General features: G+C 47.5%; 1 protein-coding gene across 5 annotated transcripts in view; it reads right to left on the reverse strand.

The window, feature by feature from the left end:
* Positions 1 to 16,940, reverse strand: part of ktub (Tub domain-containing protein ktub) — a 251,643-nt gene that overhangs the window by 211,045 nt on the left and 23,658 nt on the right. For all 5 annotated transcript variants that reach the window (XM_069332510.1, XM_069332512.1, XM_069332511.1 and 2 more), the window contains 2 exons: positions 14,507 to 14,654; positions 856 to 961 (listed from right to left, as the gene is read on the reverse strand). In XM_069332510.1, the coding sequence (XP_069188611.1) occupies positions 856 to 961; positions 14,507 to 14,550 (150 nt within the window). In that variant the 5' untranslated portion in view covers positions 14,551 to 14,654. The remainder of the gene's footprint in view (positions 1 to 855; positions 962 to 14,506; positions 14,655 to 16,940) is intronic.

Below are 16,940 nucleotides of genomic sequence, written 5' to 3' on the forward strand. Positions count from 1 at the left end.
ACCTGCTATAGTGATTCGGCGATTAGTGAGTTGTATAGGGAATGGCTGAGTAATTAATAAGTGAATTTAGAGTTTGTTTCAAGTGACCAGAGGAAAATCACAATGTTGTTTAGACTTCACGAAATGTGCACCAAACTAGTCTTTGAGACGACTTTCCCTGAACACCTGTTATCACCAGACTAGAAATGAATGCTAGTGATGACCAGCGGAAGGTGGAGAGACGACGACGTTTCGGTCCGTAATGGACCGAAACGTCGAGGACGTTTCCTGGTTTGGGTCATCATATCTTCAGCCACGTTATTGTGACTCATCGTCTGCACTCAATGCTGATGTTTAAGTAAATTGTTCCATTTTGTTGGTGACTTTCCTTTCTATAACTCTACTGCTCGAGTGTGCTGGTGAAAGGTCTCTAGGGACGTGTTCATAATAATATGCAGGCGATGAGTAACAATAACGTGGCTCAAGTATGTTGACCAGACCACACACTAGAAAGTGAAGGGACGACAACGTTTCGGTCCGTCCTGGACCATTCTCAAGTCACAATCGACTTGAGAATGGTCCAAGACGGACCGAAACGTCGGCTTCCTAATAATGATACCCTACCAGTGGAGCACTTGAGAAGGAATGAGAGGGAGTCAGCCCAGCGCATCGGAGTAGCTAGCTAGCCAAGGACGACTCGAAAGCGTCTACACTCGTCTCAACAGGTGAGGTACAGCCTACGAGAGGGAAGTTGATCACGAGATACCGTAAGGATAAGAGAGGAGTGAGTGGAGGTGAGCCAAGCAGGTGAGCCAAGCAGGTGAGGCAGACAGGTGAGCCAAGCAGGTGGGGCAGACAGGTGAGTGAGGAACGCACCTGCTTGAGGAGCTTCTGCTGACGGAGGTTGGCCTCGTCGTCGACGGAGCCGGGGATGCCCGCCGGCCCGCTGTTGGCGGTCGCCGTCCACCCCGACATGTTCCTGCTGCCAAACCACACCACATTAATCACCCTATTCCCATCACTGACTTACACAAGCCGTGTACAAGTTACCAATATGACAGGGACGCTCTCCAAGTAGCTGCCGTGTTGCATAACCCACCTAAACCTTCCTCTTACAAACTCCGATTTCCACTTGAGTGGCAACTGTTGTATAATTAGTGTCGGTTAGTTTGTGCGATGCAGCTGTATTCTCGACGATGCGTCCTGTAAACTACAGCAATACATGCATTACATGACAACAGACGATAACGGCACATGACAACGGATATATATCATATATGACAGCACCTGCTAATATTATGCAACGACAGCTGTTAATACAGAGCTAACAAATATAACATTAATATACAAAGCATAACACAAAATATGGCAAAATAGAACATGTATAGCAGAGGTCGTGAACACCATTGAATATATCATAAAACTGCAGAACTCCTTAAACATGACATATGACACTACAGAATACAGATGGTGTCATGATACCATGAAACACTGTTGTATGTGTCATGACACAACGAAATACATGCAGCAGGTGTCATGACAGCACAAAATACATGCAACAGGTGTCATGACAGCACAAAATACATGCAGCAGGTGTCATGACAGCACAAAATACATGCAGCAGGTGTCATGACAGCACAAAATACATGCAGCAGGTGTCATGATAGCACAAAATACATGCAACAGGTGTCATGACAGCACAAAATACATGCAGCAGGTGTCATGACAGCACAAAATACATGCAGCAGGTGTCATGACAGCACAAAATACATGCAGCAGGTGTCATGACAGCACAAAATACATGCAGCAGGTGTCATGACAGCACAAAATACATGCAGCAGGTGTCATGACAGCACAAAATACATGCAGCAGGTGTCATGACTACACAAAATACATGCAGCAGGTGTCATGACAGCACAAAATACATGCAGCAGGTGTCATGACAGCACAAAATACATGCAGCAGGTGTCATGACAGCACAAAATACATGCAGCAGCACCGGAGACTTCAATAGTGGTATTGGGACACCACGATAAACACGTCCCAGAAGCTGGGAGTTTACTGCAGTAACCCTGGGATACCCCGCTCCTGGGATACCCCGCTCCTGGGATACCCCGCTCCTGGGATACCCTGCTCCTGGGATACCCCGCTCCTGGGATACCCCGCTCCTGGGATACCCCGCTCCTGGGATACCCTGCTCCTGGGATACCCCGCTCCTGGGATACCCCGCTCCTGGGATACCCCGCTCCTGGGATACCCCGCTCCTGGGATACCCCGCTCCTGGGATACCCCGCTCCTGGGATACCCTGCTCCTGGGATACCCCGCTCCTGGGATACCCCGCTCCTGGGATATTATTGCAACAGGTTCGAACCCAAATGACCTGCTGCAATAATTTCCTATCAATACCAACACACCCACAACTACTCTTACAACCATCCCCCTACCAGCAACCACCACTACTGTAACCATCCCCCTACCAGTACCCACCACCACTGTAACCATCCCCCTACCAGCAACCACCACTACTGTAACCATCCCCCTACCAGTACCCACCACCACTGTAACCATCCCCCTACCAGCAACCACCACCACTGTAACCATCCCCCTACCAGCAACCACCACCACTGTAACCATCCCCCTACCAGCAACCACCACCACTGTAACCATCCCCCTACCAGCAACCACCACCACTGTAACCATCCCCTACCAGCAACCACCACCACTGTAACCATCCCCCTACCAGCAACCACCACCACTGTAACCATCCCCCTACCAGCAACCACCACCACTGTAACCATCCCCTACCAGCAACCACCACCACTGTAACCATCCCCTACCAGCAACCACCACCACTGTAACCATCCCCCTACCAGCAACCACCACCACTGTAACCATCCCCCTACCAGCAACCACCACCACTGTAACCATCCCCCTACCAGCAACCACCACTACTGTAACCATCCCCCTACCAGTACCCACCACCGCTGTAACCATCCCCCTACCAGCAACCACCACCACTGTAACCATCCCCCTACCAGCAAGCCAGCAGCTCCAGAGCTAATATTTAAACACAACCAATAAATGTTTGCGGAGTTTGGATGGCGTCGAGTAAGGTGGAAAACTAGGGCCAAGTGCACTTTAATGGTGCACTAAAGCTCGCTCTCTCTCTCTCTCTCTCTCTCTCTCTCTCTCTCTCTCTCTCTCTCTCTCTCTCTCTCTCTCTCTCTCTCTCTCTCTTCCTCTCTCTCTCTCTCTCTCTCTCTCCCCGGAAGGTTTGGTTCGCATCATGCACGCGCGGGCATGTGCGCGAGTTGCACATATCGGTAATCTGCAGGAGACCAAAATCGCGTGCAGAGCAAGTGCCGAGTATTGACACCTGCCCTGATCCCCGAGTGAGGCCACCACACCTGCATTACTTAGAGCACGTTAGTTCTTCAGACCACACCCCACCACACCACACGCCACCCCACCACACCACACCACACCACACCACACCACACCACACCACACCACACCACACACCACACACCACCACACAACACCACACCACACGCCACCACACCACACCCAACCACACCACACAGCAAAAACTTAACACAACACCACCACAACATCACAAAGTGCAATACGGACACATCTACTACTCACACTAAATCACTACACACCACTACATCACACACCACAACATCACACATCACCACAGAGGACATCACAACACACCACAAACCACACACACACGGCAACACCACACTGCTGAACACCACCAAACATCACACAACACAACCTCACCACAACACAACCTCACCACAACAGACACAACACAACACCACAGCACCACAACACAACACAGCACTACAACACAACACCACAACACACATCACAACACCTCAACACAACATACCACAACACACAACACAACACCTCAACACAACACCACAACACACATCACAACACCTCAACACAACATACCACAACACACAACACAACACCTCAACAGACAACACAACAAACTAACACAACCGCACACAATACAACACCACAACACAACGCCACCACCACAACACAACACCACAACACCACAACACAACACCACAACACAACACCACACACAACAACACAACACCACACAACACCACACACACAACACAACGCCACCACACACCACAACACACAACATCGTAAACGTTCTGTCAGTCACTTCTACACGCAAGGTTCGTCCGTCTTGGGCACACCTTCATCAACATGACATGTCGGCACAACTGACCACAACCCTGCCTCACCCACTACAACCCTGCCTCACCCACTACAACCCTGCCTCACCCACTACAAGCCTGCCTCACCCCCTACAACCCTGCCTCACCCACTACAACCCTGCCTCACCCACTGCAACCCTGCCTCACCCACTACAAGCCTGCCTCACCCCCTACAACCCTGCCTCACCCACTACAGCCCTGCCTCACCCACTACAACCCTGCCTCACCCACTACAAGCCTGCCTCACCCACAACAACCTGGTGTAACCCTCGCGACCTCAGGGGAGCCCTAACACAGGATCAACCTGTCCTCACAGTTAATACCCAACGATTTGGCGCTATTTTCCACAACGTTGAATTTCAGCAGCTTTGGAAATATTTTCCTCAAGGTGTAGGGAGCAGCGGCGGCGGCACGCTCCGTCACGAGCGCCAAGTTCCTTCGCGTCTCCGTAGGCAAACACCACTTCAGTTCTGACGCTCTTTTGTTTATGAAAAAAAATATTTCAAATTTGACGCTAAGGGCGGTGGCAGGCGGGGGGGGGGGGCCAGCGGGGGTGCGGGAGGGGGGGGGGGGGGCTGGCGGGGTCGGGGGAGGGGGGGGGCACGAGAGGGGGCGGTGTTCCTAGGCAGCAGCTTGAAGAGCGTATAAATATATTATTACAGAGTCCAAGGCCAAAGTCAGTCGATGACCAGACCACCGTCACCACCCCATGTGTGGCCGCCCCCCATCATCGCCACCCCATGTGTGGCCGCCCCCCACCATCACCACCCCATGTGTGGCCGCCCCCCACCATCACCACCCCATGTGTGGCCGCCCCCCACCATCACCACCCCATGTGTGGCCGCCCCCCACCATCACCACCCCATGTGTGGCCGCCCCCCACCATACTTCAGGTCACCAGGCATAATGACTCGCGGGTTAATGTTGTTGGGTGTGTGGGCAGGTGTTTACATGTGGGGAGGGAATGGGGGAGGGATGGAGTGGGGAGAGAGGGAGGTAGGAAGGGAAGGGGGAATGAGGAGGCCCCCTCCCCACACGTGGTCAATACAGTTGCCCTACTCTGGAACACATGGTAACCACGCCAGGTACATCCAGGTGGCACCACCACCTGGATACCACCTGTTATTCAGCCCCAGCGAGTGTGATTAAATATATATAGACACTTCCTTGTGATGGCCTGGACGGTAGAGCGACGGTCTGGCTTCATGCAGGTCGGTGTTCAATCCCCGACCGTCCAAGTACTTGGGCACCATTCCTTCCCACCCGTCCCATCCCAAGTCCTTATCCTGACTCCTTCCCAGTACTTTATAGTAGTAAATGCTTGGTGCTTTCTCCTGATACTTCTCTCCCCTCCCTCCCAAAGTGTGAGGATATGTGGATAGGGGGGTAAAAGATATGGGGGAGAGAGAGACAACCCCTCCTAGTCTCTATCTACAAGAGAAAATGTGTGTCTGTCCATAGTTGGAGGCCAGATGCTAGGGGCTAGCCTCGTCCAACTTTGCAGAGTGTTTAGGAGTACGGGATAAGTCCCAAGCTGGCCGGGGTCGGCCCTGTTGGTTCTATTAAGAGAGGGTCAAGCACATTAGTGACCCCTCCCTCCTGCACATAGTCAGTGAAAGATGGATGGCCCAGGCCCTAGACTTAGATAAAAGTGAATTCAGTATTACATGTTCTGAGTTGGGGAAAGGAGGTTAAAGACGGAAGGAGAAGGGGGAGGGGGCGAGAAAAGGAGAAGGGGAGAAGAGGGGGATGTTTAAAGAGAGCAAAGGAGAGAGGGAGTGGTGGGAGAGGGGAAGATTATGAGAAGGAAGAGGAGGATCTTGGAGGAGAAAGATGGAGAGAGGGGATAGTTGGGAGAGGAGAGGGGAGGATAGAGGGGAGGATAGAGGAGATGAGAGAGGTGTTCATTGGGAGAGAGCGGGGGTGGGGGTGGATAGAGGAGAACACCCGGGTGCTGCCAATCCCCCCCCCCCCTCCCACACACTTGTATATCAATGCCTGTTTGCCTGTCTGATGTTGAAGGACAGACTCTTGGGGCTAGCTTCAGCCAGCTTTTCACAGTAATTGCTTCTGGGTACATGCACAACATAGACGGGTGCGGATTGATGTCAAAGAAAACAGTGCCAAGTGACACTGTGCCAATGTTACCCTTACGAAAATTTTGCACTACTATTGAGGAGGCTGGAGAGATGGTAGGGTGAGAGGGCAGACAGGGTAGAAGGGAGAAGAGGAGATGTTGAAACAGGGGAAAGAGGGGGAGTAAAATGGAGAAAGAGAGGAAGTGGGAGGGAGGGGATGGCCGGGGGGGATGCGAAGAGGGGAAAATGGTGACTCCGGCCAGCCTATGTTCGTCCTGAACGCTAGGGGGCCAGATTCACGAAGCAGTTACGCAAGCACTTACGAACCTGTCCATCTTTTCTCAATCTTTGGCGGCTTTGTTTACAATTATTAGACAGTTAATGAGCTCCGAAGCTCCAGGAGGCTGTTTAGAACATTACGAACAGTTGATTGGGAAGTTTCATTCTCGTAAACTGTTTATTAAATGTAACCAAAGCCATTAAAGATTGAGGAAAGATATACACGTTCGTAAGTGCTTGCGTAACTGCTTCGTGAACCTGGTCCCAGACCATTTTCCCAGCGAAATTGGATGAGGCTAGCCCTAAGTGTCTGGCCTGGACAGACATACACACACTTCCACACACATAGATACAGATTCTACCACATGCGTGGCCATTCACTTCCAATACTAACCAATACATATTGTTGCTCTCTATTTACATAATTCCAGACATATGAAACCATACTGCGTAGTGGGTCACTGAGCACTCAACCAGTGGGTCACTGAGCACTCAACCAGTGGGTCACTGAGCACTCAACCAGTGGGTCACTGAGCACTCAACCAGAGGGTCACTGATGAAAAATGATAATTGCTTCTCATACTAATCATAACGAATACAATCGCGTGGTATTATACGTAAATTCAGTAGGTTGGCAAGTGTAAATCTTATTGCGTAAGCCATCACAAAATTTAGATTTTCTCTTTAATTACGTTTACGTGTTTTAAAGGTCACCGAGTAAATACGAAATGGCGCAGTTTCGCCCGTCAAAATACATCTGTGACCTTGGCCTAGTTGTATATATATACAACCTTGTGATCTTGTATATATATACACAAACACGGTGACCTGTTCGTAACACGTTGTCTCCTGCTGATACTTCTCCTGGATATACTATTCCGGTATCTCATTTGATTTCAAATTCATGAATAAAACACTCAAATGTCGATCAGACAACGGAACGGACGACGCATACCGTCGACCAAGTTGAAATACCCAGTAAACAACGCGTCGCGGGGTGTAATAACCCAGTGTGTGTGGTCTGAGCGTCGCTATGCTTCACCTGATTAGGCGAGGCCAGGTGGGCCAGGTTAATGAATTTAGGTCAGGTATTGCGTGGCTTGGTGGCGCTCCCAAGACGCCGCCACGGCTTGCCCTGTTTCCATAAAGCCAGCCAGCAGTTGCTCTAGTTAACAGTATATTGCTGAAACCGCCCAGTGAAGTGAGGTCACTGGCAAGTTTTACTGGGTGAATCACGTCAGTGTTGGTGGGGGGGCGGTGCTGGTAGAGGGGGGGGGTGCTGGTGGAGGGAGGGGGGGCGGTGCAGGTGGAGGGAGGGGGGTGGTGGTGCTGGTGGAGGGAGGGGGGGGCGGTGCAGGTGGAAGCAGCCAAAATGTTGTGCTCCGCTCGGCGTCAGTGTTGGTAGGTGGACCAACCAGTTCCTCCTGATAGCACATCGCATTTTGACGTATAGGTCCCCAAAGGCCAAAAACCTATGTACAAAAATTGGTAACGGCTCGAGAAATTGAGGTAATGTTCCGTTTTCCACTGTACTATGGAGCCACAATACGGCAAATTTCGGAGACAACAATCCGCTGCCCAACTGAAGGTCAACGGTTGTTCGAGTCTCCTAGTGCCCAAGTGAATGAAATGTTTATTTCCACGACAGTGTGGTTGGCAATGTATATAACAGTGACATGGATCACTAATTCCTATGTACTTAGTAGCAGCCAGCGAAAGTATAAAAATTTCAGTTGGGCAGCGGACTGTTGACTCTGAAATCTTTAGTAATCTGGGTGTCTTATAGTACAGTGGTAGAGCTTCTACCTGACGCTCGAGGGGTCGTCGGTTCGAACCTCCTAGTGCCCAAGTGAATGAAATATATACATGCACAGAGTGATCTATACCACTGATCACATTAATGCCACATTTACCACACTGAAAGATGAAGGAATACCAGATACCATATTGAGCAATACGACCTACTGGTCAAATAGTCATTTGCTTCTGAAGTAGACCCCCTGCTGAGATGAAAGTGCTTTCAATGCAGTTAACTGTGGAATATATATATATTATATATATTATATATATTATATATATATATATATATATATATATATATATATATATATATATATATTAGCACACTGCTACAGCTTTGTTCCGATCGGCTCGGAGACCCTCGGTTCGTGGGGAAAATGTGCATTGAAGTTCCTGAAGGAATTGGGGGACAAATTGATCAGCGCTACAAAAGACCAGAGAGCAAAAAGTTTCTTGTTCCAGCGCCTCAGTGTTGCGATTCAGAGGGGAAATGCCTGTTGCGTCTTGGGCACTAGTCCAACTTCAGAGGAATTCGAAGAAGTGTTTGACTTGCAACAATGATCGAACCCGTCTGTGACATTCATCAATGTTTCCCATTGTTATGTTTTTCAAGAGATCCATAACCTTTAAGCACCTTTTTGCATTATTATTTTTGTATCAACTCATGTATACTATATATATATATATATATATATATATATATATATATATATATATATATATATATATATATATATATATATATATATATATATGATCGAACCCGTCTGTGACATTCATCAATGTTTCCCATTGTTGTGTTTTTCAAGAGATCCATAACCTTTAAGCACCTTTTTGCATTATTATTTTTGTATCAACTCATGTATACTATATATATATATATATATATATATATATATATATATATATATATATATATATATATATATATATATATATATATATATGCGAACTTGAATAGTCCCCATCTCAATATGCAATTGAAAACTCCACACCCCAGAAGGATTCGAACCCAGATAGCCAGGAGCACTATGCAACATTGCGTACCCGGTTCCTTAACCACCCGACCAACCGTGACTGTACAAAATTCATTGGTAGCCGAGGTTATATCCCCAACGACCCGACAGCACTCGGTGGTAAACTTGGGCATAGATATTTCATCGAATCACCTCACTTTGTGTTGCTGACGTGGGACCACGTGAGCAACACCACCGCCCACGGGACGGGTATGGGGTGCATAATAACTAACCTAACTAGTGAAGGTACGGAGCTGGCGTCTGGCTCACGGTAAGCCAACAACAGGCTATTTATAATGATGGGTGCTGAGTTAAGACTCGGGCAGGTGTATATACTGACCCACATGTGATGTGGTTTAGACAAGAGACAAGAGATAAGGAGAGAGGAGATAAGACAGAAGAAAGAAGGCTGGGTAGACTTTATTTTCCTAGATTGTCAAAACATCATTTGGCATTGTTCCTCGCGATAGACTGGTGTACAAGATGGAGCAACAGGCTGGGATAACTGGGAAAACACTGAACTGGATAAGGGAGTACCTGAAGGACAGAAAGCAGAGTCATAGTGAGGAGGTTTCAAGCTGGAGGAACGAAACAAGTGAGATCCCACAAGGCGCTCTCCAGGGACCGCTGCTGCTGCTCCTAATGTTTGTCAACCACCTACCCAAGTGTATGAGCTCGTACATGTTAATGTTTGAGGATGATGCAAAGCTAATGAGGAATGTAACAACTGAGGTGGAGTTCAGGAAGTTACAGGAGGATCTTGACAAACTCCAGTAGTCAAACAAATGGTTGCTGGAATACAATCGCAACAAAAAGTACGGTAATGAAGATGGGAAAGAGATGAGACTACGAGGCAACTGTACCACAACATGAAGGCAACTCCATCAATCAGAAAGAAAGATTTGGGAGTGGATATAATTCTAACACTAACACCGGTGGCACACATGAACAGAATAACATCGGCAGCAAATGTGACGTTGGCAAAAATTAAAAACATAGTTTAAAAACTTAAATCAGGACTACTTCAATGCAATCTACATAACATTTATTAGAATAATACTGGAATATGCAGTATCGGCATGGAATCCGCACTTTATCAAGCATAAAACAAAAACTGCAAAGTGCAAAGGTTTCCGACAAGATTGGTGCCAGAGCTAAGAGGATTAACCAACAAGGATAAGCTAATGGAACTAAATCTCACAACTCTAGCGGAAAGAAAGAACAGTGGGGATATGATCACAACATTCAAGGTGCTGAGGCGAATCGACTTGGAGGACAGCCGCTTCCAATTGAGAGAAACTAGGACAAAAGGACACAGGTGTAAACCTGAAATGTAAATAAGCGCAAGAAAATACTCGTACCTTGTATGGTCAGTCAACAAGTGGAGTGCCCTGAAAGAATAAGATGTGGAAGCCACCTCCATCCAGAAATTTAAGGTCAGATTCGACAAAGAATTTGGACGTCAGAATAGTTAAACAGTAACACAACAGGTACAACAAGGCTGGTAGGCGGGGCGTAGAGCTAGATCTTACTTCCCACGTACACGTTGTTAGGTAAGGACATGTATTCCTTCCGTGCCGCAGGTATTCCTTCCGTGCCGCAGGTATTCCTTCCGTGCCGCAGGTATTCCTTCCGTGCCGCAGGTATTCCTTCCGTGCCGCAGGTATTCCTTCCGTGCCGCAGGTATTCCTTCCGTGCCGCAGGTATTCCTTCCGTGCCGCACGTATTCCTTCCGTGCCGCAGGTATTCCTTCCGTGCCGCAGGTATTCCTTCCATGCCGCAGGTATTCCTTCCGTGCCGCAGGTATTCCTTCCATGCCGCAGGTATTCCTTCCGTGCCGCAGGTATTCATTCCGTGCCGCAGGTATTCCTTCCTTGCCGCAGGTATTCCTACCAAGATACCAATATGTAATTCAAACGAACATGTGTTCTCCCCAGACTTGACAGCGGGAGTTTACTCTGCCTACGGGGTACCAAGTAAACTCTAGGAAACAAACGCACGCATCGCTGAAGCAACCTTCTCTCCAGCCCACACACACGGAAAAAAAGGTTTATTTACACGAGAAATTAAAACTTGGTGGAGCTCCCCGAGGGACGCGGCGGGGCGAGTGAGGCAGCGAATATATTCTCAAGAGTATGAGATTTGTTTTATTTGACTCATGAACCAATCCACGCCTTCCACGCCTTCCACGCCTTCCACGCCGAGGTTTGTTAAGTAAGGGGTGAGTGTCTTGGGTCTGTTTTAGTCTTCTGCATGTTGTGGCAACTCAAGAGGAACGGCCAGCATGAACAACACAACTAATATTTCTATACGTTGACGCAAAAGTTAACGAAGTCAGAGGTTTGAATCCCATTTTGTTTTAATAAGAGAAACGTAATTCTAAGGAAGTCCAAAGCATCATATAATTCCAACAGTAATAGCAACACGTGGCAACACACGCGTGGCTACACACACGTGGCAACACACACGTGGCAACACACACGTGGCAAAACAATTATCTCGAAAGGTCCCGAGGCGCGATCCCCAGAGCACGATAAAAAACGATTTGGCATGTTTCCTTTAACCTGATGCCTCTGTTCACCTAGCAGTACATAGGTACCCGGGAGTTAAGACAGCTGTTGTGGGGTTGCATCTTGGAGACAGCCGGAACTTGGTCAAGAATGTTACAGCTAACAGGGTTCCTGTACCCGACCATGGGGGAACTATATTTTGTTGATTGAACTGCCTAAACGTAGGCAATGTGGTGATATTGCCATGAGGAAGCAAACCTTGTGTTGCAATGCAACACAAACAATGCCGTGAGCCCCATGAGTGGCTAACCAGTGCTAATTGAAGGGTTGACAGGAAGATGGCGGTCTGAAGGCTACTTACTGGAAGAGGCCACAGCAGGACTCTGACCACATCCCAGCAGGAGCCTGTTCCCAGCATAAACCAGATCCCATCTGGTTGATGCTGGTGGGATCTGGCCAATATGATGGCCAGATCCCAGCAAAAACCTGACCAGATCCCAGCAAAAGCCTGACCAGATCTCAGCAAAACCTTGACCAGATCCCAGCAAAACCCTGACCAGATCCCAGCAAAAACCTGACCAGATCCCAGCAAAACCCTGACCAGATCCAAGTAGTGACCAATAATAAGTTTGAAACTTTTTACAATAAAATTTGAATGTAAATTGAATACGATATATAAAACAGCATTTCGTTTTAAATTTGGAGAAAGTGTCTGGCGGAAAACAAGTCGTGGAGAGCCCCCTCAAGCGCTGACAGCCTCGCCCTTGGCTGAGGAGGGTCAGGATAACCTACATTAATACCTTCCCTCTTCCCACCAAGGTGGACCTTCACCAAGGTAGACCTCCCACCAAGGTAGACCTCCCACCAAGGTGGACCTCGTCTAATGCCAATTCGTTCGATTCTTCAATTATCTTTTATGCTAATTAGTGACATAATTAAAAAAATTGAATATAGGTTTGTGATATTTGAAAAGATATCGTCTTTTAATTGAAGCATTACTATTAGCATCTGAAATTACTTTAAATAAAAATGAAACAAAAACATCGTCGATTGCAAATCAGAGCTTTACTACCATTAAAATTACTGCACAAATGTATTACTTAATTTTCATGACAATTGTAATTATAAGTAGGCCTAAAAAGATATAAATGAATTCAGTTTTGTAAATGGCCAAGACAGAAATATACTTTTTGTTTAAGTTAAGAAGCAAGGCCAACAAGAGTAAGGGGGAAGGGGGGGAGTCACAGTGGATGTGGCTGCGAGAGATTAAAGACAAATCCGGAGAGAGAGAGAGAAGAGAGATCAAAGAGGAGAGCACAGAGAGAGAGAGAGAGAGAGGGGGGAGGGGAAGACAGCAGACTGACAGAGAGGGAGAGAAACTATAATGTTATAGCAGACTGCGAGGAGGAGGTATAACAAAACTGTACAAATGGATGAAGGTATATACAAGAGGGATGTATATACAAGAGGAATGTATATACAAGAGGTATATACATACAAGAGGGATGTATATACAAGAGGAATGTATATACAAGAGGTATATACATACAAGAGGGATGTATATACAAGAGGAATGTATATACAAGAGGTATATACATACAAGAGGGATGTATATACAAGAGGAATGTATATACAAGAGGTATATATAAGAGGGATGTATATACAAGAGGTATATACATACAAGAGGGATGTATATACAAGAGGAATGTATATACAAGAGGTATATACATACAAGAGGGATGTATATACAAGAGGGATGTATATACAATAGGGATGTATATACAAGAGGGATGTATATACAATAGGGATGTATATACAATAGGGATGTATATACAAGAGGGGTGTATATACAAGAGGGATGTATATACAAGAGGGATGTATATACAATAGGGATGTATATACAAGAGGGATGTATATACAATAGGGATGTATATACAATAGGGATGTATATACAATAGGGATGCATATACAATAGGGATGTATATACAAGAGGGGTGTATATACAAGAGGGATGTATATACAAGAGGGATGTATATACAAGAGATGTATATACAATAGGGATGTATATACAAGAGGGATGCATATACAATAGGGATGTATATACAATAGGGATGCATATACAATAGGGATGTATATACAAGAGGGATGTATATACAAGAGGTCTTCATACTCAGACCGAAACAGAACTAACACGGAACACTAAACTAATTTACACTTAAAAATAAAATAGACAAGTAATATTGGTTGGCCAACACACGCCTAGTTGTAGAAGAGAAAAAGCAGCCGCTAGGAACATCGCTGAAACAAACAAACATACATCTTGCTAAGTGTTAAAAACAGGATAGACAGCCCCCGTCTGAGTGGGCCGGAAGATGTGCTGTCGTGTGTCATCCCATAGTCCTGTGTAAGCGATCATAAACACGGGGAAACAGGCGGCTCACAGAGCAAAGCAAAGCAGATCAAAGAAGAGTGGACTGCGCAGTTTCACCAGAGCAGATCAAGCAGAGCGGAAGAGAGGGATTAGCAGGTCATAACACAGAAAACGACAGAGAAGTGTGCAGCTTGCAACAAGAGTATATGGGTGTTGTACCTGTTCTTATTATTATAGGACCATGGCACCGCGGCTTCGCTCATCTTCACACCTCCACGCACACTGGCGCACGCGCGCCTCCGGGAACCGACTGGATTAGGCCGTATGTGGAGGGCTACTTGGCTAGGCCTGTCGGTGCACTGGCGACCTGTGGCAATATTATAATGAGTGAGATACGCTTGGACAATACCATACATAAGGGCACTTGTGGTGCGAGGTAACTTACGGGCTATTCATGCCCGTGCCACCTCTTGGGTGGCTTAATCTTCATCAATCAATGCACACAACCACGCCCTGGACCAAGTGGTGCTGACCACACCCTGGACCAGGTGGTGCTGACCACACCCTGGACCAGGTGGTCCTGACCACACCCTGGACCAGGTGGTGCTGACCACACCCTGGACCAGGTGGTCCTGACCACACCCTGGACCAGGTGGTCCTGACCACACCCTGGACCAGGTGGTGCTGACCACACCCTGGACCAGGTGGTCCTGACCACACCCTGGACCAGGTGGTGCTGACCACACCCTGGACCAGGTGGTGCTGACCACACCCTGGACCAGGTGGTCCTGACCACACCCTGGACCAGGTGATAGACTGGAAATAACGGTCATATTAACATTTAATGGAGAACTGCTTACATACACATGATAAATATATTCACATAATTATAACTATAGTTATTTGATGGAAACTTCGTGCTTAAAAATTATTTACCTGAGAGCCACCATCTACCTTGTGACCTCGGCGGGGATTAAAAAAAAGCCGGCGGCTTGTCAAAGCTCCCTCCATTTTTCCCAGAGGTTTTTTCAAACTGAATTTGTAACTTTAGTAATGTCTTTGTATTTACGGCTTCGACGGATAGGCGGTTCCATGGGTTTATAACCCTATGGCTGAACAAGCATCTCCTGTATTGTGCCTGACATTGTGGCTTGTTGGGCTTGATGCCGTTCCTCTTGTGTGTTACATTTGACCTTTCGCAGATGTAGTCTGGATTCTTCCAAACTGTTCAGCACTTGCAAAGTTTCGACGAGATGAGCCCTATCATGTCTGGTTTACAGTGTTGTTAGTCCTGTGAACCCTCAACCGTTCCTGGCACCAGAGGTGACTTGGTGCTGGGAATAGTTTTTGTTTTTGGGTTGAACTTTCTCCAATGCAGTTATGTCCTTCTGAAGGTGAGGCTTCCTGGCTTATATGGTCGTCGCGGAAATGTGTGTGTGTGTGTCTCTCTCTCTCTCTCTCTCTCTCTCTCTCTCTCTCTCTCTCTCTCTCTCTCTCTCTCTCTCTCTCTCTCTCTCTCTCTTAAACATAACCTCAACGCTCATTAATGCAATTAAAACGTTATCATCGTTTAAATAACGTAAACAAATGTTTGTTTGCTGGGAATAGTGAACCAGGCTCCCTATCAGTTTATGCACCACGATGTTAAGGCTATCGACCAGTGAGAGGCCCACCAGGCGGTGACAACACTCTCACACCACTCTCCCAGGACCAGCTGGCCACACACCACTCTCCCAGGGCCAGCTGGCCACACCACATGGGAGGGCGGCGAGGAGTCACACTCAAGGAAGCACCTTCATGACAAAGATATCCAATTACTACGTGAAGGAAACGTGTTCTACACTAATTCCTCTCAGGGCTATCACAGCTGGCTCGAGATGCGACGCTTCACCTTCAGATGCACTGCCGAAATGCTCTCCTTGCCTGTGTACTTCACGCCTCAGTACGCCAAAGGTCGCGGTGGAAGACGCACGTCGTCCAAGGTCTCCGTGCCGCTGCGTCGTGTTGATCAGCGCCCCACACACACACACACACACACACACACACACACACACACAATGTTGACCAGTTTCGAACACAAATGTAAACATGATTGTTGTCCCTCGTGTTTTTTGTTTACTTCTACGCACACAACTATCCATTCACAGAATTGTTTATTATGGATGGAAGGGAAGGAAATTATGAGGGGAAAGCGCCAAGCCATGACGACTATATAGCACTTTATCATGTATGCTGGAGGTGAAGAAGTAAACAACCCCCCCCCCCGCACTGGTGGTGCTGGTGTGGCCCAAACACCTCCACACATTACTATCACGCCGAGGAACACAATGAATGACACTCATCAAACACCTCACAACATTCCACATCGATTTCGTATTAATAATCCAGGTGAGCCAGAACCGTGACCTTCACCTACCTGTCTGTACCACTGGCGAAGTAAGGAACGTCCAGTTCGATGTATAGCAAGGATCCCTCCGCTCCTCTGCAGGTGTGTTGACGCCTCCAGTGACCAACTACCAGTTCCACGTTGTGCAAGAAGCCCCCCCCCCCCGACACGTGTCCTGGCTGGCCCCTTCACTCTGGTAATGTCTCATCACGTGTCTGTAGTCCAGACAACCTCTATACGTGTCATCGTTCTTAAAGGCATCATTAA

The sequence above is a fragment of the Procambarus clarkii genome, chromosome 27 (assembly GCF_040958095.1).
Source record: "Procambarus clarkii isolate CNS0578487 chromosome 27, FALCON_Pclarkii_2.0, whole genome shotgun sequence".
In the NCBI taxonomy this organism is placed as follows: Eukaryota; Metazoa; Arthropoda; class Malacostraca; order Decapoda; family Cambaridae; genus Procambarus; species Procambarus clarkii.